Source organism: Astyanax mexicanus, chromosome 21, assembly GCF_023375975.1.
Source record: "Astyanax mexicanus isolate ESR-SI-001 chromosome 21, AstMex3_surface, whole genome shotgun sequence".
Lineage (NCBI taxonomy): Eukaryota > Metazoa > Chordata > Actinopteri > Characiformes > Acestrorhamphidae > Astyanax > Astyanax mexicanus.
In genome coordinates, this window is record NC_064428.1 from 2,378,143 (window position 1) to 2,403,531 (window position 25,389).

Sequence of the window (25,389 nt, forward strand, 5' to 3'; positions counted from 1 at the left end):
TCCCTCAGAGCTGCAGGAGGAGGAAGAAACCTCGGGAGGACCAAGACTCACATTTAAGGGGGACCATCCTACCACTGGTCAAACAGCTTTTAAATTAATTTAAAAAGTCTTTTATACATCCACATAGGTTTTATATATTCAGGAGTATAGCAGCACCACTAATGGCTTGGGTGTAATCTGTAGTGGAGAGTAAGATGGATGATGAGCAGCTGATCTGTGGTGGGTGGTGGAGAAGAGCAGACTTCAGAAACTCCATCAGTCTGGCCGGACAGGAGACGCGAGAGCCTGAGGGTCCAACATCGGTATCGGGTCAGACAGGTGGGCGGTCAGTAACTCGGAGGAAGGCAGAGAGGTGGAATTAGTTTTGACTGGATTTATGTAAAACAGAGAATATAAAACATTATCAGAGTGTGGCAAATGACTCCGGCAGAACTGAATAAAACAGCCTAACTAAAGGCAGAGAGCCAGAAGGTAACATAGACATGGAGGCTCCCTGAAACACTGGCATCCACCCACTCCACCGTCCACAAACCTGAGTGACCGTGTGCAGTGGGAGAACAGCAGCACCAGCATCTCAGTTTACCCACAATTCCCTCTGTCCATGAACCCCTGAATCTGCAGCCTTATCTAAAGGGAAAAACATTAATTACCAAAAGCTAAACTAAACAAGTAAGTTTTCAGTCTAGACTTAAAGATTGAGACTGTGTCTGAGTCCCGAACATATTCGGGGAGATTATTCCAGAGTTGAGGCGCTTTATAAGAGAAAGCTCTTCCTCCTGCAGAGCTCCTCTGAATTTTAGGAACTACTAATAAACCAGCACCCTGAGATCTAAGTAATCGTGGTGGTTCATAATAGGAGATGAGGTCTTGTAAATACTCAGGAGCGAGTCCGTGTAGGGCTTTATACGTTAACAGGAGAATTTTATAGTCTATGCGGAATTTGACTGGAAGCCAGTGCAGTGCTGATAGTACTGGACTAATATGGTCAAATTTTCTAGTTTTAGTAAGGACCCTGGCTGCAGCATTTTGAACTAGCTGAAGTTTATTTAAGTTACTGCAGGAACATCCAGACAGTAGCGCATTACAATAATCTAGCCTTGAGGTAATAAAGGCATGTACTAATTTTTCTGCGTCATGCAGTGATAGGGCATTTCTTAGCTTGGCGATGTTACGGAGGTGTAGAAAAGCTGTTCTAGTAACATTAGATATGTGTTTATCGAATGCTAGATCTGAATCTATGATAACTCCAAGGTTTTTAGCTGCTGAACCAGGGGTGGCTGAGAAGTCAGCCAGATTTAGCATTAAGTCTGATCATTTATTTCTAGCAGCTTTGGGGCCTAATAGGAGAACTTCTGTTTTATCACTATTTAATAGGAGGAAGTTGTGCGACATCCATGATTTTACATCTTTTACACAATCCTCGATTTTCTTTAATCTCACTCTGTCATCAGGTTTGGCTGATATGAAGAGCTGAGTGTCGTCTGCATAACAATGAAAATTCACATCATGTTTTCTAATAACTTTGCCCAGTGGGAGCATATATAATGTAAATAATAACGGTCCTAATATAGAGCCTTGTGGAATTCCATATCTTACCTTGGTATAACTGGAAGACATATCATTTATCCTCACAAACTGATAGCGATCGGTTAAGTATGATTTAAACCATGATAAGGCAGTTCCAGTTACACCGACCATGTTCTCTAGTCTTTCTAAAAGGAGAGTATGATCTATTGTATCAAAGGCTGTATATAATCACAAAAAAATATCAAAAAGTTTATATATTATTATTATATATATATATTTGTCTCTCTCTCTCTCTCTCTCTCGCCCTCACGCTCCAGCCCTCCGCGATTCATCACGGGTAACGTCGTGCGGAAGCCAGTATGTTATTAACTAGCCAGCGTTCATTTACAGGGATGTCTGCCGTTTATGAAACACACTGTGAACTAATCCACGTTCAAGTTCTTTATTAAAAAATGTGTTGCGTTCAGTTCAACGTTCACGAAAAAATGAGCGTGTTCAATGATCGCGTTCTTTTAAACTTGTTCACGCACAACACTGGGTGTGGTCAGGGTTACAGATGTGAGTAGGGGTAAGAGTTACCGGTTTGGTTAGGGTTATGGTTATGACTTATGGTTATGACTAGGGTAGACTTAAACTTGGTTTAGAATTGTGGCTAAGGATAGTGTTACAGTTGTGTCAATGTTTAGAGTCATGGATACAGTTTTATCTAGGTTTAGGATTAGGTTTACTCTTGTGTATAGGGTTATTGTTATATTTGTGGCTAGAGTTGGGCCTAGGGTTACAGATGAGGCTTGGGTTAGGGTTAAACTTCCTGTTAGGGTTATGGTCACAATTATGGTTAGGGATAGGGGTTTTATTAAATGATGAAAAGCTGGAATAAAAAGAAGCTGAAATTAAATAGGAATAACAAGGCTATTTTTAAAATGTAAGGAGTAGAAAGTTCTGATATTTTTTTTGCTTAGGCTGTACGCTTAAAATAAAAAAAGTTTGTTCAGAAAGTATTTTATATTCTTAAACCTTGTTTATTACATTAGAGTAGAGGAAAGTCATTGTAAATGATTTAATTGTTTTTGGTCTATTTCGATTTAATGATTGTGCAGTGCATAATCATATAGCTGTTTTTGCACATTTAGCAATTATATAAAAAATATTTTTAAAACGTTTATTTGTTTATATATGTTATGTTATATTCTTAAACCATGTTAAATTGTCGATCAATTAAAAATTTTTTATCAGATTAATCACAACAAAATTCAGTAATTAACTGTGATTTATCGCATTTGTTTTTCTTCAGATGCCAATTTTTATAGTGGAGATTTAAACAGTCTCTCTCTCTCCTCTGGTCTCTACTGCGCAGACTCGGGTTTCAGGATCAACAACATGGAGGAAGATTTTAGCTTCATTTTCATTAAATGAATGGGAACAGAGACACGGCGTCCATCTTTTTTACAGTCTCTTGGGGAGATAGAATCAGCATAGAGCGCTGGAATAAAGCAGGCATGATAAATTGGATTGTAAATGTCTCGGGTTGGTTGTGACAGCGCGGGTGTGTGTGCTCGCGGGTGTGGGTCGGGGGCGGGGCAGATTACGTCAGAAGTAGGGGTTAAACTTGGTGCCTTAATTAACTTGCATTAAAAAATGAGTTTCTGATTCCAAATGAACAGCGTGCGTTAACGCTTTAACGTTAACAGCCCTATGAATTATATAACATTACAGCAAAGTCATTCAGGCCTCATTCTTGTAGCCTAATTTATCAGTGTTTAGGCCTGTGGATCATTGTTTTGTTTGTTTCTTAATAAACATTTATTTTAAACGATAGGTCTATGCTTCTTCAGTGTTGAAATGTTAGATTAACATCATTCTGAACAAATTTTGCTCATTCAAGTGTAGCTGGTCCAAACGGATCAGGAGCCCCGCCACCGTTTCTCTGCGTTGTGTTGTGCGTGGTAGGAACAAATATACGAGACCTCTGTTGTTGGTACCAATCCGGGAATATTTTATTGTATACCTGGATATACAAGATAGATAGAAGAAATGTGAGAAATAGCATTCAGCCTCGTGTCTGCCTGCACAACCCACTGCATGATCCCCAAAACCACACAAAATAGAGGGAGAGTTAGGACTGAACTAAACACAGGCAGCTGTAGCTAACTAACACCTCATAATACACACATCCATCCTTAAAACATCCAGAATATTACATTTAAAGGCCTTATGCTTCATATTAAACTATTTTTAACACTTTTTAAACACTTTTAACCAGAGACTGAATTCTACCAAATTCTCTCCAGCAGAGCTCTCAGCCAACTGAGGAGAGACTAGCTAAACACCAAAAGACGCTGCGCCCCCCAGAGGAATGGAGAAAAATAACATGCAATGAAATAATATAATAAAAGTCCTAGAAAATAATTATATTTTTAACCAATTTCTTGTAAATCAAATACAGAAAAAGGCTAGCATGTACAATATGAAGATTTTGTGTGAAAAATAAATAAAATAAAACCCGTTACACAAGCAGTCTGAAAATGTTTTAATAAAGCTTTATTTACTAAATTAATGTCTGTCAGGCTCATAATAGTAGTTTTTGGGGCGGGTCGGTCAGGCTCGGGCAGGACATGCACAGACTCAGCCGGGTCAGGTTGGATTTTTTGGACAGCCCTATAAAGTGCTTTATAGTTGTTTTAATAAATACACAAGTAAATTTCAAGCCCTGAATTTATATTTAATTTAATTTATACTAGGACTGCGGGCGGCAGAAGAAAAACAAGCGAGTTTTGACAGGAGCAGGCAGTAATGGGAGTAAAATAAGCGGGAGCCGGCAGAAGCAGGTTTAAAAAAAGACCTCTACTTTACAATATTCTGCCATTCATTTCTGTTGTTTAAATTTGTACGCAGATTTTACAGAAATTTAATTTTTTTGTTCTTGTTCTTGCATAATAAGATTAAGTCTGCTTGTTTTCAGAATTGGAATTTGCAACACTGCTAATACTACACCTGCACACCATCTACCAACAACTGGAAACATTCAACAATAAATACAATAACAATAAATAAATGCAATATCTCACTATATCATAGTTGTTAGTAGTAACCAGAGAAGGAGGTCTATCCAGGGTGTATACTGCCTTCTGCAAGCTAGGATAAGCTAAAAGTGCTTTTACACTGCACGCGGTAGGCAGGGGCGGATTTGGCAATGTTTTCTGGGGGCCCTGATCAAATTAATTCTTTTGCATGCAATATTGACTCTGACAACCTAGCTGTCTCAGGTGCCTCATCCTCGTCCGACTTTTCATTTCTTGCTGCTGTGAAAAAATTGGTGAGGTTTGTCAAGCTTTCTGTGCTGGACTTCCATTCCTCAATTTTCTTTCTGTTTATGGACTGTTTCATCTTAGTCTACCTCGGCTAGCTTAACTTGCGTATACGGTGTCTCTTCGGAGTTAAAAAAAAAAAAAAAAGTTTTTTTTTTTGTTTTTTTTTCCCGTTTTTTTGGCAACCTTTTGGCCAGCAGGTGGCCCCCTGATCCCTGGGGCCCCAAACAATTGCGTGGTGGTAAAATCCGCCGCTGGCGGTAGGTGCGCCACAGTACGCTGACCCACATAGGATTCAATTGTTTCTAGACTGTGTGTCACTGCCGCGGTGCGTTTCCCCGCCCATAACCACGCCTCCATCGTGCTACTGTTCACTACGGCAGAGTTTAACATGGTTCAACTTTTGGTGATAGGTAGCGCAGCAGAAAGCACATGACATGACTCACGCGACCGGAGAAAAACTGTAGCCCAAACAATAAACAGGAGCGAGTGACTGACATTAATGATTAGTGAATCTCCTGAGCTGTACATCACTTCCCTACACTCAGAGCTAACAGGAGGAAGAGCAGAATCTGAGCTTTATTCTGAGGGTAAGAGACAGATACAGATCTACAGAGAAAGTAGAGACTCAAAACTACAAAACACCGGTCGCAGAGATGACATGTTTCACGTGTACCGCAGTGGAGGCGTGGTAAAGGGCGGGAAAAAGCACCGCTTTCTGCACCACTCCTCCACAGCGACAAATCGATCTACTGCTGGAGAAACAATTGAATCGAATGGGGGTCAGCGAACCGCACTGCACCTACCGTGTGCAGTGTCTGAAGGCAGATTTCCACCAGAAGCGTCCGTCCTCTGCCATCCGTCAACAGCCACCGGTTGCGTTTGTGGTGCTGTACAGGTATACAAGATCTCACAAAATTGCATTATATAACTGTATAAACAATATACCATTTATATAACATTACATATATTACACATTACATTTGGCGGAGGCTCCAGAACGCCGCAGCTGTGACAGAGCAGCAGCGCAATGCAGCCGAAAGCAGTGGGAGCACAAACATAGACTAGAACTGAAACGTATCGGCTCCACTGTGGCGCAAAGGCAACGTTCACGCATCCAGATGAAGCGGATTTAAACAACCACACTGATTATTAGGCTCTGCGCTGTAATATAACAATAAATAAACAAAAGAAGTTGATGTATGTTGGCATGACAATGCTCGAGTTCTTTCTGGTAGTGATGGCAAAACGAGGCTTCATGAACCAATGGGGCTTTCTAGCTCAAAGCTTAACAAAAAACGTCATTACCCGAAGCCTCGTTCACGATCGTTCTCACTAGTGACACCTGCTGTGCAAAAGAATATAACAGAGTAAATCGTTTGCTGAGCCACAGAATGTCTGTGTAAAAAAAATAAAAATCCACGTGTCTCAATGAATATAAAAATGTGTGTTTACATGTGGAAATATTATTTGTGATGTGATGGTGAACACTTAAAATAATAAATCATTGATGTTCACTGAATACAAGAGTGCTTATGGAACTGAAAGAAAGGGCACTGCAATATATGGAAACAATATAAATGATTGAATTTAATTTTTTTAAATACGTTTTTTTTACAGTGCTGGGGTTGAGTCGATTCCTTTTCTTAGATACAATTTTTCCAGCATTAAAATCCGACCTACAGTAACTAGATTGAGGGTCATGTGCACGACCTGAAAGGCAGCCAAGTAATCGTTTTTTTTTGTGGCATTGAAAACTCGAGTTTTAGCTTGCATGCTAGTAAGTAACTAACTAACTAACTTAAAGACACTGGTTGGAATGTGAAAGTTGAAGGATGTGCTCACGTTATTTACCTGGACAGATAGTTCAGTGAAGCCTGTAAGGAGGGCTGTAGTTAGAAGAACTACAGGGTATTTTTCTAGTCTCTAAAGAGACACACTTTTATATCCTGTATGGATCTCCAGTGATGAACCTCAGTGCAGAGTGATACACTGGGTCCAGTAATTTGAGAGAGCATGTTTATAAATAATGTCGCCATAGTCCAGCACTGACAGTAAAGTTGACTCAACTAATCTTTTTCTGTCTGCATTTACTGATTAGTTTAGTTATGTGTGGTTTAAAACTGAGTTTATCATCCAGCCATGTGCCAAGATATTTATACTCTGTGACTCTCTCAATGCTGGATCCTCCCAGGGTTGTAATATTTACAGTGCTAAAATCAGTATTTAGAGATCTGGAAAACAACATAAACTTAGTTTTCATGGCATTTAAAACTAGTTTGCGCTTATACAATGCAACTTGTAAGGCATTAAATGAGCTTTGTAATTTTCTTGTGGCAGCCTGAACAGAATCAGCTGAGCAATATAAAATTGTGTCATCTGCATAAAGGTGGATTTTGCAGTCTGAGGTAAAAGCAGGGGCAGCAATATCATTTATGTATATATTAAATAAAACTGGACCCAAAATTGAACCTTGTGGGACGCCTTTAGTCGCAGATACCAAATCTAATTTAAAATTATTCAATGACATGGACTGTTTTCTGTCAGTGTGGTTTTGGGTCCATTCCAGAACAGATTCATCAAAGCCAATCATTTCTAAATTCCTTAAAAGAAGAGAGTGATCAACTGTGTCGAAGGCTTTTGTTAAGTCGATAAAAATATCTGCACAGTGTTTCTTCTTGTCCATTTCTGAATAGAGATCATTTAAAACCAATGTTGTAGCAGAGATAGTGCTGTGTCCTTCTCTAAAACCAGACTGATATTTAGATAAAATAGAATTTTCTAGAAGAAATGATCTCAATTGTTGGTTCACTAGAGATTCTAACATCTTTGCTAAACACGACAGTTTTGAGATTGGTCTATAATTATTTAACTCCGTTGTCTCACCACCTTTAAGCAGAGGAATTACAGGAGCTGTTTTCCAGACCCTGGGAATTCTGCAAGATAAAACTGAGAGATTAAAAATTTATAAAATGTTTTCTAAAATAATTGGGGCTGCGAGACGCAATAAAAAGGGGTCCAGCCCATCTTCTCCAGTGGCTTTTCGTGGATTAATTTTAGCCAGGGCATTAGCAACTAAATATGGAGAAAATGGCTTAAGTGAGAAGAGACCATGTGTTTTAGAAACAGTAGAGTTGGGATCCGTTTTATTCAATATGTTTGTGCTATTTTTATCAAAGATGTGGCCAGCTGCAGCAAAATGTTAAAAGCTTGACATATTTCCTTCTGGACAGAAATTAGCTTATCGTTAACTAAAACACTGGTTGGAAAGGGATGAGAATTATTTTTCACAGGGGCATGTTTGTTTACCACTGTTAGAAAAGTTTTACTGAAATAGTTTAGAGCCCCATCCACATCAGGGATTTCTGAAGTAAGGTAGATTTCACTCATTGCCAAGTCAGAAAGGAAAGCTTGCTCGTTAAAATTATTAAAATTTCGTCTAACCACCAATCGAGAGCCTGTTTTGTTTGTACAACTGCTTCTAATGCATCCGATGGGACAATGATCACTTATCTCCATACCTGTCAAGTCTCCCGTTTTGTCCGGGAAACTACCGTATTTTACTCCTCTTTCCCGCCGTCCTCCCGTATTAGTATTTTCCCGTAAATTTCCCGTATTATATTAAGATTAAAAAATATATATTATTGAGGAGACAGGGCACTGACCCCGCTGTGTCTCTTAACCAATCATGGAAAAATCTAAAACTTGACAGGTATGTATCTGTACAGTTTTCCTTTCGGTTTACAGTAATATGAGATGGCTTAATGTGTATAAGATTATTACAATTACTAAAAACATTAAACTTTCGTTGATTAATGGCATTTTTTGTAAAAATGCTGGTCCTAGGTCTTCTACTACTAATGACTACTGGTATAATTGAACTTGCATTGTAGGTCTTAGGTAGTCAGAGTAAAACATATTGTGTCCTAAAATCTGCGCACCCAGCCTATTGGGATGAACCCCATCAAATCTATAGAAAGAGGGGCGATTCCAAAAGAGGTTAAAATTGTCTATAAAAGCCAAGCCGTGGGAGACGCAGGTATTCTGAAGCCAGGTTTGAAGATTTAAAAGTCTACTAAAATGACCTGAGCCTCTTCCAAGCGAAGGAATTGGTCCAGAAATAAAAACAGATTTACCACAGTCTTGAATGGAGGATAACAGGCATGAGAAGTCCTTTTTAACAGTTCTGTGCTCTGGTTTCTGATGTCATTACATCCAACGTGGATAATCATCCTCTCCACCGAGTGGACCATGGCTCAGGCTGGCGCGGCGTGGAGCAGTACACCTTCGCGGTCTTGGGCTTAGCTCCGAGCCGAGGCCAGTGCTCCTCCTCCCTCGCAGCCGTTCGAGGTAAACTGCCATCTAAACCCGCGCTGATCGCCTGAGATATCGCCAGCATGGAGTCAAGGAGATCCTCATCGTCTCTAATCTAGTGGAGCACAGAGATTCTTCCCTCCAGTTCAGAGACCTTCTGGCTCAGCCATAGACAGCTGCTGCAACTGGTTGGAGAGCTAAGTGGGGCCATATCAAATAGTCCGGAGATTAAAAAATAAAATAAAATAAATAAATAGATAAAATGAAGTAAAATAGTTAATTAAAATAAAAGGTAACACTTTACAATAAGGGTACATGAAATAGCATAAATTCATGCAGTATTTCATGAGTGAGTAATCATTCATTCATGCACATAGTACATCATGAGTCATCATGAACATGCATGGAGTAAGCATGTCTCATACATGTGTTAATGCATGAACACTATATCAGTTCATGTAGTAATTAAGGTACCACTGTCATTTGGTGGCATGAGTTATTCATGATGTTCATGCAGGTCTTCATGTTAGTCATCAGGAAAATTGTGGTAAAAAAAACAGTCAGCCAACCCCTCATAGAACAAGAATATTCAGCATTACTTAAGCATTATTTCTTCATGAATTCATGATGTAGAGTGATGCAATCATGGACAAAATATGGAATATAGATGTGGGGGGGCACAACTGTCTTGAGTCCTGGGGAGGGGAGGACTTTTTCTCCACATGCTTTCCTTGTTGGTGCTTTTTAAAAAGTTGCTGTTTTAAGTACCTGTACAAATGTACAGGTGAGGCTGTGAGACCTGCTGTATGTGCAATTTAACATCAATAAATTAATTATTCAGAATACGGACCCTCTGGATAGCATTGCCTCTCTATTTTTGAAAAACACTGATTTGCAAGTCCATATTGTTTACAACCATATGGTGAAAGTGGGGATGACCAATTACACGTTAGCAAGAAATGACAGAGCCAATCGGTTCTAAAAGGGAAAGGGCTTCAGACAGCTGTGGCTTCAGGTTTAGCTGCAATTTCCCACTTGGTCCTAGTCCACCTAGCTACATCCATCTCCATTTATAGCATAACATTTTTGACGTCAAAATGATGCAATACTCCTTCTATAAAACTGTTGTATTGATTAAATAACAGAGGAACTAAACCATTGATTAAGCAAAAAAAAAAAAATATTGTTTTGAATCTGAACCACGTACAAAAAAACTAGATTCAATTCATTGTTCTGGTGAGGGCAAGAAGTTTTTCATTTGTACAAAGGTAAACTTTTTTTCTGCAGGTTTTAGCATAATCTGCATTTGCATGAACATTTGCACACACTACATGTTTCTTAATATGTTACATCAAATTAATAAATAGTAACTGAGCAGATCAATGTGGATAATTGTGTTCACTCTAGAGGATGTGGTATATGGTATATGGTAATTATAAACAAGCTACAGCAATTATTTACAATTATTTACAGAAATCCAACAAAGCATGTAATCTGACTGGGTTAGACCGATTTATATACATACATTGTGCTCTGAAAACATATTTACAGTCTTCAAGTTAGCCCAGTAACATTAACTGCATTGGTAATAAATGCTTGGAGATTTATTTTCATTTATCATATTTCCACTAGACATTTCTAAATCCACTTTTTACAAAGGGAACTGAGACCTTATGTCTTTAAGTAAACGACCAAGAGCACCTTTCTTATGCCTGTTACCAAGCCAGTATGACCATTCTATCACTTTGAGATGTTCTTTCAAAAGTTTTTCAGTTCTATTGCCCCTCAAGCGCCACACTGTTGATTTGTACGTTAACCATGCTCTCTCCAAATGCTGAGTGTGAGCTCCACTTGCAGGATCCACAAACCATCTTGAATGATTCACAGTGAAATGTCTGTAGCCCATATTGGTGAGAACACCCCTATAAGCCCTCCATTCGTCACTTACAATGACACTCCCAGGACGCACATGCTTCACCACTAATGGAATTAAGTGGTGGCCAGATCTCCTCTTCACTAACTTTAAAATGGGTCTTCGTTGGTTTCCCTTCACACCAAGCATTCCAAAAATCCACTTCTTGCGCTTCCAGGTGCCTGATATTCTCCCACGCCTATACTAGAGAGAGAGAGAGAGAGAGAGAGAGTATATTCAACATGTTGTTATAACGAGAAAATATCTATTTTTTTTAGTTATTATGACGTTAAAACGACATAGTATGTGGTAATTATGAAATGAATATCTCGTAAGTATGAGTAGTTTAATTATGTGTGTCTACCAAGGCACTACAGAGTTTCTCTGATTTAATGTTAAAGTTGATTGAAATAATACAATTTTGCTTTATGCTTCACTTAAATCACGAGGAAATCTTCAAATGTGAATCATGATATGCGTGTCAAAGTTATGATCTCTACAATGAGGAATTGTGTTTATCAATTAAACAATCAGAAAAAATAACGTAAAGAAGTAAAGAGGAAATAGGATAATATAAACATTATATATTATGCAATGTGTGACAGTGCCTTAAATCCTTAACAGTATATAAAATAAGAATAGCTGTCTAAAATAATAATAATAATTTATATCATAATTTTGATCAATTTTATAATTCATTCCAATGTTTCCTAAAAATGTTTTAGATGTGACCAAAAGTAACACAGTAGCTCAGTAACAATAAGATTTCCTAGTGATTTAAGCCAAGTATAAAGTAAAATTTTATTATTTCAATCAACTGAAGTCATGAACACAATGGTGAAGCTGGTGAACTTCTTGAGAGCATCATCTGCACTACAGCATCGCTTGCTGCGGTCATTCCTGACTGAAGTCAATGCTGAATTTGATGACTTGCTTTTGCACAACAATATCAGATGGCTGAGCAAGGGCAAGGTCCTGGAGCGGTTTTGGGCCATTAGGAATGAACTACAACTATTTCTGTCACAACAAAAAAGTGCAAAAGCAAAACTGTTCATGGATTTCCTGCACAATCCAGAAAAGATGGAGGCTGTGGCAGTTTTGACTGACATGACATCTCACATGAATAACCTGAATCTGAAGCTCCGAGGGAAGGGCAACATTGTAAGCTGATATCAGCAGAGGAAACTAGAGGTCTACAAGGGTGACTCACAGGTAGGCTGTTTAACACTGTCTGCCACACACATCTTTATTTATTTTTTATAAATGTCACGCCCTTTTAAAATAATAATTACACTACTACTAATTAGTGTGATTGCAGTAATGCAATCACAGTACTGTTCTTCTTAAGTCTACTTCTTCTTCTTATTATTATTATTATTCCTCCGGATTTTTGTCCGGCTAACTAGTGCCGCAGTTTTCAAAATATCGGCTTCATTCAAAAGACAAAATGTGCATCCATATCGGGAATAGAAGGCTTGTATACAGCTTTCCGATCGGACTTACGTTTTTCGTAAAAACTTCACAAATGTGCGCTTTTTTGCTCATTGAAAATGAATGGAAAGAACTTTGCACGCCCGTGTAGCAACCACCCCAGATACCATAGCAACACCTTAGCAACCCCTTAGCAACACGTTAGGAACCACCTAGCAACCCCTTAGCAACACCACAGCAACAACCAGATGCAAGCCAGCACTGCAATCACACTCGCGGTTTCTGTAGGAACTGCAATCTAGTTACTATTGCTATTACTACTACCACTACTACAACAACTACTAATAATAATCATCATAATCATAGTCCTAACAACAATCATTTGAAATACCAAAAATAATGACTACTTTTTTTTTGTACAGGAGGAATTGCTCCATTTCCCCAAACTTTTGGAGCAGACCAAAGAAAAAGCCCATCTGCAACATATTCAATTTGTGGAGAAGATGATTGAGAATTTCAAAACAAGATTTGATGACTTCAATCTTGGAAAACAAATCCTTCTATGCATTGGAATCCCATTTCTGGTAGGAAATGTGAGCGAGTTCTCTTCAGAGGCAAACCAGATCTTCCCATGCATGCCAGCTGCTGCATTGCAAAATCAGCTCATTGACCTGCAAGAACACGTTGCACTGAGAGAGACTCAGTGTGACGTCATCACCTTCTGGTTAAAAATGGTAACTACAGCCAATTTCCCTCTGCTGCAGAAGATGGCAATTCACGTTCTGACAATGTTCGGGTCAACCTACCACTATGAATCTGCGTTCTCAACCATGAACATTGTTGAAAATCAGTACTGCAGTCGACTCACAAATGAGCATGTGCATCTGTGTGTCTGCCTGGCCATCACACCATTTTAGCCATCACATCATTTCCACCAAACATTGGCCAAAGACACAAGAGGCCATTTCTCACATTAAGCTGAGAAATGTGAAAGAGTTCTTGACACAATGATGCATAGTTTGTTAAACAAAGCACAAGAAATGAGCTGCCTGAAAGCTAGTTGCTTTAGACCTTGAAAATGGTCATGTTTGGTTTAATTTAGTTATTAATTTTAGTTTATGCCCAAATGCAAATTATATTTTTATTTCAGGTAATATTTTTTTTGAATAAAAAGGAAATGTTATAAATGTTATATGTTATATTGTTATGATAAGTTATCATACACGGTCCCAATAAATGGCCCCTTGAGTCATTGAAAAAATCAATTGTGGCCCCTCATCATTTCTATTTGGGAACACCTGATCTAAGATATGCTTCCTTTAAACAATTTAATAATACATACCTTTTGCTTATGTCGGAAGTTGCTTTCGTCAATCGCCACAAATTCCCCTTCATCCCCAAGGCGCTGTCCTGCTGTCCTTTCATATTGACGCATTGCACAAGTGCACACTTTTCTTACACAAGAGGACATCTTTGACAGTGTTCTTGAACTTTTTGCTATGCCTTCTGTCTTCATATCAACCTGCCTCATACGTAATCCTTGTGCGAACCTGTGGATAAGGCACATTAATTTCATAATTCAACACTTACTTGACTACAGTGTTAATTTCTAAGAATGTTTCTCATAACATAAATAAAGCCCTAAAATGACGGGATTAGTTTGTCAGGGGGTCCTGGGGTAATTTTTTAGTTTAATAAAATAGCTATTTGTCCACTGCCACGCACCGTAGTTACAAGTTTGGGCGCGCATTTCACAGAGATCCACGTCCCGGTAGCCTTGCATTCGGCGCCCTGCCGTGAGATGCCGCCCGCGCCGGTGGTGTGCCGAAATCTGACTCCCTGCTGAACCCAAGCGCGTGCCCGCCAAGTGGAGTCAGTTTCTGCGGGGGGTCGGATTTCGGCACAACAACGGGAGAGAAGGCGCTCCTCCGCGGAAGTTTCAGCAGGACTTTGCGACCAAATTAACATAAATACAGTCAAATCCAGTCACGAATAAAGGAAATAAAGCATTTACTGATGCAGGAGGACTGTCTGTTTGTTATATAAACCATGTCATGTGACCGAGAATGATAAAAAACTCACTGGTACTCCTGTTTTTTCAATTGCAATCCGGATACAAGAGTTTTATCACTGAGTAGAAGTGTGAAATATTTTTCACAGACGTCCCCCTGAGAAACTAATTTAGAGGGCTTAATTTACCTATAGAAGAATTTCATCCATGAGAACAGGCTGGATCTTGAGCCCTCAAATATGGATCCAGATCTGATAGTCTTGGTTGTTTTTTTCCCCCTGTGATTTTTGTTTCTGCATACCCTTTAAATAAAAAAAATAAACAGATATAAATCACAATGAATGCACAATCAATTATTCCTGCAAATATAGTGGTTTTACCAGTCTTCATTAAATTCTACCTTTTTGGAGTTAATACTGTTCTATTTTTATACCTATAGTAGTCAAATGACATACCAAACTTTCAGATCTCTTGAGCCATATTTCCTGGTCAGCTTCATTGTCTTGTGACACAGTTTGCTCTTCATCCTAACTGCCAACAACTTCTTTTTTCTGCATCCATTCGATCAGTCTTGCAGTCCTGCGTTTGGTTGGCTTACCCTCAGTTAAAACAAGTATTTTGTCTAGTAATTTCATATTGTTCTGAAAAACAGCGAGCTGTTTTCGGACGAGTCAGAAGAGTATCCCTGGTGCTCAAGAAAACAGCGCCAACGGGGCGGTGCCTTGCCCTGGTGTTCTCCAGGCTTCAGTAAATTGTAATTTTAATTAATAATACTACATTATTAATATACTACTACTAATAATAATAACATCCATTCTTATTATTAGTAAAGAAAAATGTGAAGTTAAATAATTCATATTAACCATCATTCGTTTACATTTAAATTATAATCGCGCGAAAAGCAAGCGCTGTGATTGGACATACACATTTGGCGGGTAAATTAGACATGACTGCGAACATCATACACGTGTTAAACGCAGTTCGTGTCTTTGGAGTAATTCCTACTGTTACAGAAGTTACCAGTTGGGACAATACCAAGGAAATCCAGGACCCACCTGAACTTCGGAGTTGCAGCACAAAGACGGCTCCGCGTTCTTCCTGCAGGCATTGCGGGTCTTCCAGTTTCCAGCAGGACCCTAGTGTTGGGTAAAGACGTCGCGCTGCAGAGAGGGAAGGCTAGCGACATGAATCAAGCAGCAAGTACACGAAGTCGCCGAGCAAAGCTTAAAACAACAGCCGTGTGTGATTCTGATATTTATGGTAAGCTTTCCTAGCGATAGATTTGTATGGTGCATCTTACTTTTTGTACATGTATTGTTTGTGTAGTAGACGTTATCATATGGTTTTTACTTTTTAGTCCGGCGTCAGCGTCGTTGGAGGACGCCGGGTTAACAGTGCCGGGCTCGGTTTAGCCTTATAGTGCGCGTAACCCCAGATTATTTCTATCATTATAATTTAGATTAATCCAAAATCTGGATTTTAGCATAGCTAGCCGCTAGCTAACTCTCCTGATTTAATTTTACAACACCTATCTTTAACATTTTGTTTTAGAAATCCTGTCAGAACTAGTTATATGGAATATAAATAATTTAGTATCTTATTTTTGAATTGAGATGACATGTAATTGTTTATTGAGGACTGTGAAAAATGTAAGCTAAGGATTAATTGCATGTTTAAAGAACCATGAAATAAAAACAAGATTGACTGCAAAAAAACTAAAATATACGTTAATCACAAGCTTTTTTGTACTTCTAATTCATAATTGCTAGTTTTTATTAAATTAAGCTAAGCTAAGCTAAGCTTAGCTAATTATAGTGTACATAGGTATGTGAATGGTTTATTGATTGATGTGCCATTAAAGCCAGTTAAAATGTCTAACAGTTTAAATCATGTTTTTTGTTGCTTATTTTTCTTGTAAAGCATTGATTATTAATATATTCTAAAAATGCAAATAGAGATCTAGGGAATATGCCAATTATTCTGCCAGTGCTTTTGGGAAAGTATTGAGTAATTAAATGGATGTAAGCTTCAGACTGAACTCTATTGGATTTGTCATGGGTCTCATGGTATGTCAGTTTAATTACAGATGCAATGCCTGGCCAATGATTAATGTAAACAGGGTGCACCTATACTATTGTTATACTAGATAAAATGGTCAACATGTACAAACTGGTTAATCCTAATAAACTGTATACTAATAGTACAAAAGTACAGCTTCAGTATGACTTAGAAAAGATTTGTGGGATCAATTAAATTGGTGAAGTTACTCTGGTGATAACCCCAAGCATCATATCTATAATTTGCTAGTTGCATGGCAATAAAGGTATAAGAGTAAAATAAATCACTCCTACCATTCTGGAAATGGATAATAACTGACTGAAAGCATCCGGACATTAGGCCATTTTTTGATTTTTTGATGACAAAGAGACAAGGTGATGTCTATAATCTTAATAAGGTTAGTTATAATTCTCAAACCAATGGAAAACAATGTTTGGCATGGGGCAGTTTGGCATTTGACATTGGCTTTAATGTTAGTTGGGAACATTTTTAAGAATTAGTTTTTTTACCAACTGCAGTCATCTCCTTTTCTTTTTCACTGTACAAGAAAAAAAGAATGATAACTGAGTACTTTTATTTCAACAATGACCGTCATTGTAGTATGTACTCATGGCTAAATAGTGGATAGCTAATGTTAGCTTGGTTAGCAGGTAAGTCATTCAAAAGAGACTTTATCCTGGAATATAAAAGGTTAGCTAGCAAGGCCCTGTTTTAACTCTAACTTTTTCATGATGAACACTTTCTACTCAGAAACTTTAAAGCTTAGCCCTTTCATCACTAATTCAAATCATATGAATTTGCTTCTTTAACTACAGATTTGTCTGTGAGGAAGAGGAGCACTGCAGAAAAAAGCAAAGAACAGACAAACAACAGAAGTGGTGATTATAATCGCTATCATTATTTTTTGTGAAGTACAGAACATTCAACATTGCTAGTAAATATTATTGTAATATTATGAGCTGTAGGTGGTAGTAATGTTTTAAAGGGTTGTAATTTAATGTGCGTTTGCTTCTGCAGAATGTCAACCCTATGAACAGCCAACTACCTGTAAGGGGGGAAAAGCTACAGAGAGAGGTAAGCTATGCATTTGTAAACTATATATTCTTCTAGTTTTGATGTTAAATACTGTTTAAACCTAAAGGCAAATAATATTTTGCCATGATTGATGTTCCGACTCTTTGCAGCTTTTGATTTGATTAATATGCAGCTTATTAGTAGTATCTTACTTTCTGAAGTTTCACAAACAATATTAAACTAATGGGATCGTTTGCTATTTTATCTGTCTAAAAAATAATGTGAACATGAATGTTCCCTTAAATGTAGTATTATTAATTGAATTGGGTACTGTTAATAATGATCAAACTTAAGCCATGAACAAGAAGTAAAATAAATTGTAACCAGCAAATAAGTTTAGTGGGGTATTAATTATGTTGAAAACATTTTGTAAACCACAGATTTGTCTGTGAGGGAGAGGACCACTGCTGACAAAGGTAAATTACAGCCAGACCTGGCACGTTTTGTATTTTAATTTTTTTTTTACAAATAATTGTACATTCAGCAATACTAGAAAATATTTGATTTATAGCATCTGCTGTGTGTATATATATATATATATTTATTTATTTATTTATTTTTGTTTCTCCAGCATTTCAGTGCCTTGATCATGACCAACCAACTACCCTTCAGGAGGCAAAAGCTTCAGAAAAAGGTAAGTTGTTTTTATATATTGTACATTCTTTCAGATGTGCTGTAAAGTATCAGAAAGCAAACTATCAAATCAACTGTATTTCTATTACTTATTTTTTTATAAGTTAAACCCTGTGTAGTGTGTCCAACTATATAAACAAATAAATACTAATGTACATAATGGACTGGATTTCTAAATTCAGCAGACATTTTCATTAACACTGCAGAGTCCTTTATAAATTGTCTTCCTAGTAATGTTTCATATAGTTCTTTTAGTAAGATGAATGAGTGGCTGAAGTAATGTATTGTTCTGTGTTTGTCTATCAGGCTTATAATGGTTTACTTTAACTTCATTAGCACAACTATTGCTCTTATGTTTTAAAACAACAAAAGTCACTTCCACCATTGACCAAGACTGTTTTGGACTTGCACTGCTAAAGCGATTACGCATAGAGTATGTCTAAATGCTATAACACCTATGCCCAATTTGGTCTGATCATGTTGTGTTGACAGGGGGATATGTGTTAAAAAAAAGATATATAACAATACTACTTAATCAAATTATCCACTTCTATCACAACATAATTGTTAGGTTAAAAACATTAAGATTAGAGGCAAATAAAAGAGAGTATTTGTTTTCCCTCAACAGTATGCAGGGTGCTATGCTTCAGGTACATCAGAAATGTTTATATAAAGCAGGAATTTGTATTTGTCTATATTAGAAACCTGGTGGATAATTTGTGTAGCATTGTAGCACCTTCGTGACCAAAGTTTAATTAAGTATAGATAGACTAAAATCAAATGTGTTTTTTTTACCCTGTCTTTTAGATGGTTATTAATCTGCTCAGGGTTGCATGTTATGCAATCCCTCTTACTGTAAATAATATTATTTATAAGAAGTCTATTTATGATTTTTGATCATGTTTTGTGCAGAAGCACCTACCCTTCAAGCAGCACTACAGACAATTGTATCCCAAAAGGGAGAGATCGCCACCTTAAAGGAGAAGATGGACCTGCTTGTTTAAGACCGTGACTTCCTCCGTGAAAGCCTTAAAGAAGGTAAAGCTAACTTGCATTTATCATTACTTTCCAGGGGTTGATTAATATGTATTATTTCAAGTAGAATGGTCTGAGTATATGTTGTAAGCTTTGTCATTTAATGATACAGTGGGGCCAATTGTGCAAGTTCTCCCACTTAAAAAGATGAGAGGGGCCTGTAATTGACATCACTGCTCTAGAGGAGATCTGCATGGAGGAATGGGCCAACATACCAGCAACGGTGTGTGCCAACCTTGTAAAGACTTACAGAAAACGTTTGACCTCTGTCATTACCAACAAATGATATATAACAAAGTACTGAGATGAACTTTTGTTATTGACCAAATACGTATTATACACCATTATCTGCAAATAAATTCTTTAAAAATCAGACAATGTGATTTTCTGAATTTTTATTTCTCATTTTGTCTCTCATAGTTGAGGTCTACCTATGATGTCAATTACAGGCCTCTCTCATCTTTTTAAGTGGGAGAACTTGCACAACTGGTGACTGACTAAATACTTTTTCCCCACTGTATACTTTTCAAAGGTATAGTGCAAGTCACCAAAAACAAGCTTTTTTTTTTTCCTTCAAAAACAAACTTTTTAAAATTACACTGTTTGTCTGGCTTTAGAGGAAATTTATTTACAGCTCAGCAAGCCAGTCAAAATACGTAGACTTAAGACATAAAACTCCACAAGTAAGCTCATTTGTTTTTTTCATGAGGCAACTATTCTGAAACTTGTTGGCATTCTGCTTTGAAAATGATTCTGTAAAAACAAGGTAAACTATTTCTCACTGTGGCACCTAGATTGTTTCTATATATGGAAAATGCTGTATTAATTTTGTTTATTTGTCATAGCTCTGGCAGTCAGAAGTGGAATGCAAGAGAAGAGAGCAGTCAAGTCCCTGGCAACAGGACAGAGGAATCAAAGTTCTGAAACAGACAACTCCTCTTCTTCTGAGTCTTCAGAGGATTCTGAGTCTTCTGAAGATGAAGTGTCAACACAAGGAAGTAAGAAGACATCTATGAAGAGATGCATGAAGAAGCACAAGTTTAAAAAAACAAAGAAAATTAAGAAAATGCGAGGTAAATGTTTGGTTGACAAAGAAAATTTTACATACATAAGTGTACATAAACAAAGGACTTAAAAACACATTCATAAATATCATTTTTTAATCACTTGATCAAGGTTAATTTATATCATTGTATTATATTACAGCGTCAGAAATTACCTTTCATAATTAGTAATAGCGACCTATTATTTACTAGAATAGATTTACATGCTTTTTGTCAGAGTGCCTGCTCTTTAAGCCCCACTCTAGTGTAGTGTGCTCTGAGTGGTCAACTTACTCACTTTGTTCTGATTGGTCAGTCACCAGAGCACTTGTAAACAACTGGAAACTGTACAAGAACAAGTCTCTTTCCTGTGGAGTTTGCAGACAGTTTACATACAAACAAGCACAGAGCACAAAGTAAAGTCAAAATTCAAGAACCCTAAAAACTCACAAGATTCAATCAATTCATTAAAACATAAATGTAAGAATATGAAAGTTAAAGAAAAAATGGGGAGAATGGGAAAGTGAGTGAGGGCTCTATTTTAACGATCTATAGCGCACTAGGTAATTGCGCGTTGCACAGTTGGATTTAGGGCCGTGTCCTGTGTCTTTGGTATCTTGAGGGCGCGAAAAATACGCCTTGCGCAGCTCCAAAGGTGCAAAGGGTGTGTTTTAATTCTCTGAAGTATTCATGGGTGTGTTTTAATTCTCTGAAGTATTCATGGGTGTGTTTTGGGCGTAACATGAAATAACCCAATCAGTGTATCAGTATCCATCCCCTTTAAGAGACAGGAGCGTGCTGACTTCTGTTCATTCCTATTTTAAAAGCGCATAGGAAACTGACTGTGCCTCATGCTGTGAAGATAAACCAGCTTAGGGAAGGGTAAATTAATTATATAATTAATTAATAATTATATATAATTAAATATATATATATATATTAGAAATAAAAACTGACATTTACTATAGGCGAATAAAATATATACATAAAAAAGGAAAAATAGGACATTTTTAAAAAAACATAAAAATTGACACAAAAAGTAAAGAATTTATATATTATGAATAAAATAATAGCAGTAAAATTAAAGTAAAATGATGAGAATTATAAGAAATTATCAAATTTATACCAATAAATTAAGAACATGGGAATCATAAAAAAGATATATATATATATATTTATTAATTTGATTAATAAAATATTAACAATAATTAAAATGAATAAAAAACTAATAATATAAAATATAAACTAAAAAACTAATTTAAAACAATCACAGGCTTTCTGATAGTGTGCAAAATAATAAAAGTTTCCGTTTTAGTTAGTTTCAGTTTCAAATAATTGAAACAGCTCATCAAAACCTCAACCTATCCTTTATTTTTGACAATATTTGATTAACTTTACAGTTCCTTAATTATTTTTATTTAGCTGAACTGAGTTTTATATTTCGCTGAATTCAGCTCCGCGCCCAGAGAGAAAGAGAGAGAGAAAGAGAGAGAGAGAGAGAGAAAGAGAGAGAGAAAGAGAGAGAGAGAGAGAAAGAGAGAGAGAAAGAGAGAGAGAAAGAGAGAGAGAGAGAGAGAGAAAGAGAGAGAGAAAGAAAGAGAGAGAGAGAGAGAGAGAGAGAGAAAGAGAGTGTTGTGGTGCATTGATTTCTCTTAATTAGTAAAAGTATGAGTTTATAACCTGCATTTTACTTTTTTTTTTTTTTTTTTAGAAGACAGGTTATTCTGTGCACAATGCCGCGCGCTGCAAGGTTTGCGTGCCTGATGTTTTAGAGGTTGGACGAGATTTTAACTCGCTAAATTAATATATTTAATAATTTTAACACATTTGCCCTGGTGAAAAGAAACGAATGCTAACATATAGCTTTATATTTCTGTGTATTTCAAATGTTGTAAGTTTTATATAATTGACGGGCAGCCTCAGACGCCAGAAGGACAATACGCTTTATTTTGTTCAGATATAGAAGTGAATTTCAGTTAAATATTAGCAAAGTGAAATAAAATAAATTTATGTTCAGTCAAAGTTATTTTCTATTTTAGTTTTCCCATTTCAAAATCTCCAGCATTTGAGTGAGAATAAGCATCTGTTGAAATTCTTAAACAGCAGAATGCATATATCTGCTAGATTAAGCTACAGTTATTTAGTCTGTGTACCGAACAGAAATATAAATCCTTATAACTGACAGAAATAACTATAACTAATAATAATTGATAGTTTTTTCAGTATATTTTATTTTTTATCGTTGATTGCTGAAGGCTGTGGGTGAGGTGTATTTTTCTGTGGTAACAAAGTGATAGAATGGGGTATTTTGGAGCGCAGGGCGCAGGATGATCGGGATCGGGGGTGTGTGCGCCAGTGACTGCTGAATTTAGACGTGGTTTCTGGGGATCAATCGCGCAATCTGTTTTTCCGCCGCCAAGATAGAAACACGCCAGAAATTTACCTGAACACACCTAATTTCCAGACCACCACGCCCATTGGCGTTAATATATTCCGAAAGTCCATTGCTATTTTAAGGACGTGTGCACAAGGCTTGAAAATAGACTATTGACTGGGTGTAAGATGGCAACGCGCCACGCTACACGCCTTGCGCGGGGTGTACGATAGTGCCCACAGTCACACAAAGCATGTAAAAAAAAAAAAGACAGAAGAGTACAATATAAAGTAATTACCACATTGCAAATTGAAGAAGAGGTCTATAGAGGTGGGTTTTGACAAACACAAGAAGCTACACAACAAACTAAATGAATGCAAAACACTACAAAAGCGTAATAGATCACATTTTAAAGGAGCAATCAGTAAGAAATGAGAGCGAGTGTGTGAAATGGCTACAGCAGTCCAATTTCAAAACGCAGGCCAGCGTTATCTGCCCCGCTCTCCCCGCTTGAGAAAGCTCACTTGGGTTGCCAGATTGAGGAAACTGAACCTACGTGAATATGTGAAAGACTAGTTCATTAACTACTACAACTGCAATCTCATCTCGAGTACCCTCTGCTATCCCAGCTGCACACAGAGCACTGATATGAATGAGAACACTCAGTTTTTTTATTAATGTAAACACCAGTCCCTAGTTAAATTACCAGCTGTATGACGAATACATTACCAGGCTAAAGTAGCGAGCTAGCTAGCTTAGCTATCTCAGGCTGCCTCTGCCTTGTTATCCCAGCTGCACACAGACCACTGATATAAGCTAAATGATTATTAAATTAATTTTTACACTAGTTCATAGTAACCTAATCTAGTGGCTATTAGTGGTTATTTTTAAACATTATTTATTTTTGTTGTTTTGTTTGTTGACTTGGAATGTAATAGAATTTGATCTGGTTTGATCATTCGGATTAAGTGTGCACTTTTCTTGTTTCTTATAGTGCAAACACCAGATGATTCCATCAGGCGCTAGTTGGTCCTGGAAAAAGTACAGATTGAACACATCAGTAAAGCAGAAGCATACGCAAGACTTGGAATCGACAGAAACACCATTGTATTGCAGGCCCCGATTGCTGAACTTGCAGCTACAAATCCTGATGTTTTCAAATCTCTGAAGGCAAGTTTTAAAAGAAAGGACAGCCTTAAAAGGTTTTCAGAAACCTGCAGGAGCTTCTGTGAACAGGAGCCCACTGCCACCGCGATTCTGAAAAAAAAAGAAGAGGGATCCCTGCTTGACATTTATAAAATATAACAATGCTGTTTCTTTGTTTTTCCTATGACGGTTAAAAGAGAAATTCAGTGTTTAATGGACTTTGGGTGAAGTAAAACATGATGAAGAACTCTAACCTTTGTTGAATAGCCCACCTCCGTTCTCCTTTATCTTTCCGAGATCCAGACTATTTTTCCACTTTTGCCAAACGAGCTTTAGAATGGGTGGTCTGCCCCTGCAAATATATCGCTTTTTACACCCTTATCGAGGCTCAAAGTAGCTCCACACCTCACTGGTAGAATCCAGAGAGCCCTGACGTTTAAACAGAGGCATTAAGAACTTTAAAAATAAAAGCCATTGTTTACATCCCATAGTGTAACCTAGTTCTCAGGGCACCGCCATCTTAAAGTATAGTCACAGATATTTTTAGTCGCGAGACTGAACGAATAGGTAGTAGAATACTATACTATTCGTTCAGACTAGCGACTCGACTATCTGTGGCTTTACTTTAAGATGACGGTGCCCTGAGAACTCGGTTACGCTACGGGATGTAAACAATGATTTTAGTATAAGGTTTGGTATAAGGGCTCTCCCTGAATTCTACCAATGAGGTGTGGAGCTTCTTTGCAGGGGCAAATGGATGCCCTGCGGAAAATATTCTGTATTTTGGAAAGCTGCAGGAGAATGGAGGTGGGCTATTCAACAAAGGATATTACTCTTTATCATGTTTTACTACACCCAAAGTCAATTTTACACAGTTCTCCTTTAACAGTTGTTCTGTTGTGTTCAGGTTATGCACTGTGTTGTACACTGTTAAAAACAATGGTTCTTGATGGATTCTTTATAAAAGAAAATGGTTCTATCTAAAATCTAAAACACTCAAAATATTACTTTAAGTGATTTAAAATGTTTATTGCTGTTTGAAAGAGTGTATTTTGCATATCTGCAATGTTAATGTTTAATATCGTTCTCAGCAGTATTTTACTCACTCTTACCAACTCAACTTCTGACCCCCTTACTCCTTGTGGGTCATAGAGGGTGCTGGATCCTATCCCATTGTTGAGAGGGCAGGAAACATGCTGGACAGACTGCCAAACCATAACAGGCCCACTGTGTTTTATTATTTGTTTATATTTGTTTACTTTTTAATATTCTTATTTTTTGTTAAAGCTTTGCTATGTGATGTCAGTTCATCCAAGAACACTGTTCTGATAATAAAGAATGTTTTCTTAACCAGTGGTTCCTCTGTCTTTTCCTCATCAACATCACCAGTGTTATAGAATGAATATTGTTCCACTTTACTTTGAGGGCCACAAACATCATGAATTCATGAAGAAATAATACTTAAGTAATGCTGAATATTCTTGTTCTATGAGGGGTTGGCTGACTGTTTTTTTACCACAATT

The 25,389-nt window shown here is 37.3% G+C and overlaps 1 protein-coding gene and 1 non-coding gene across 4 annotated transcripts; one reads left to right on the forward strand and one right to left on the reverse strand.

Annotated features, from left to right (window-relative positions):
• Positions 1-10,319: 10,319 nt before the first annotated feature.
• LOC111189908 (uncharacterized) lies at positions 10,320-15,689 on the reverse strand. Of its 2 annotated transcripts, none has more exons than XM_049469825.1 (4): positions 15,559-15,689; positions 14,692-14,805; positions 13,835-14,042; positions 10,320-11,265 (listed from the first exon to the last, which is right to left on the reverse strand). In XM_049469825.1, exons 1-4 carry the CDS (start codon positions 15,687-15,689, stop codon positions 10,801-10,803), a joined length of 918 nt encoding a protein of 305 aa, XP_049325782.1. In that variant the 3' UTR covers positions 10,320-10,800. The 2 variants fall into 2 exon arrangements, with proteins under 2 accessions (XP_049325782.1, XP_049325783.1); XM_049469826.1 differs by lacking the exon at positions 15,559-15,689 and adding an exon at positions 14,959-15,224.
• Positions 15,614-25,216, forward strand: LOC111189909 (uncharacterized). Of its 2 annotated transcripts, none has more exons than XR_007428088.1 (8): positions 15,614-15,703; positions 17,377-17,439; positions 17,579-17,635; positions 18,016-18,051; positions 18,207-18,269; positions 19,181-19,306; positions 20,149-20,376; positions 23,715-25,216. It is a non-coding gene; the product is annotated as an uncharacterized LOC111189909 (transcript). The 2 variants fall into 2 exon arrangements; XR_007428087.1 differs by having other exon boundaries at positions 15,637-15,763.
• Positions 25,217-25,389: the final 173 nt, after the last annotated feature.

What these genes read in the sequence shown, in the direction of transcription:
- LOC111189908 (XM_049469825.1), bottom strand. Translation starts at nt 15,689, where the DNA reads ATGTCGCTAGCCTTCCCTCTCTGCAGCGCGACGTCTTTACCCAACACT. An exon ending in TGGATGAAATTCTTCTATAG is followed by an intron (nt 14,043 to 14,691) that starts GTAAATTAAGCC and finishes CCTTATCCACAG; the next exon opens with GTTCGCACAAGGATTACGTA. An exon ending in ACTTCCGACATAAGCAAAAG is followed by an intron (nt 11,266 to 13,834) that starts GTATGTATTATT and finishes CTCTCTCTCTAG; the next exon opens with TATAGGCGTGGGAGAATATC.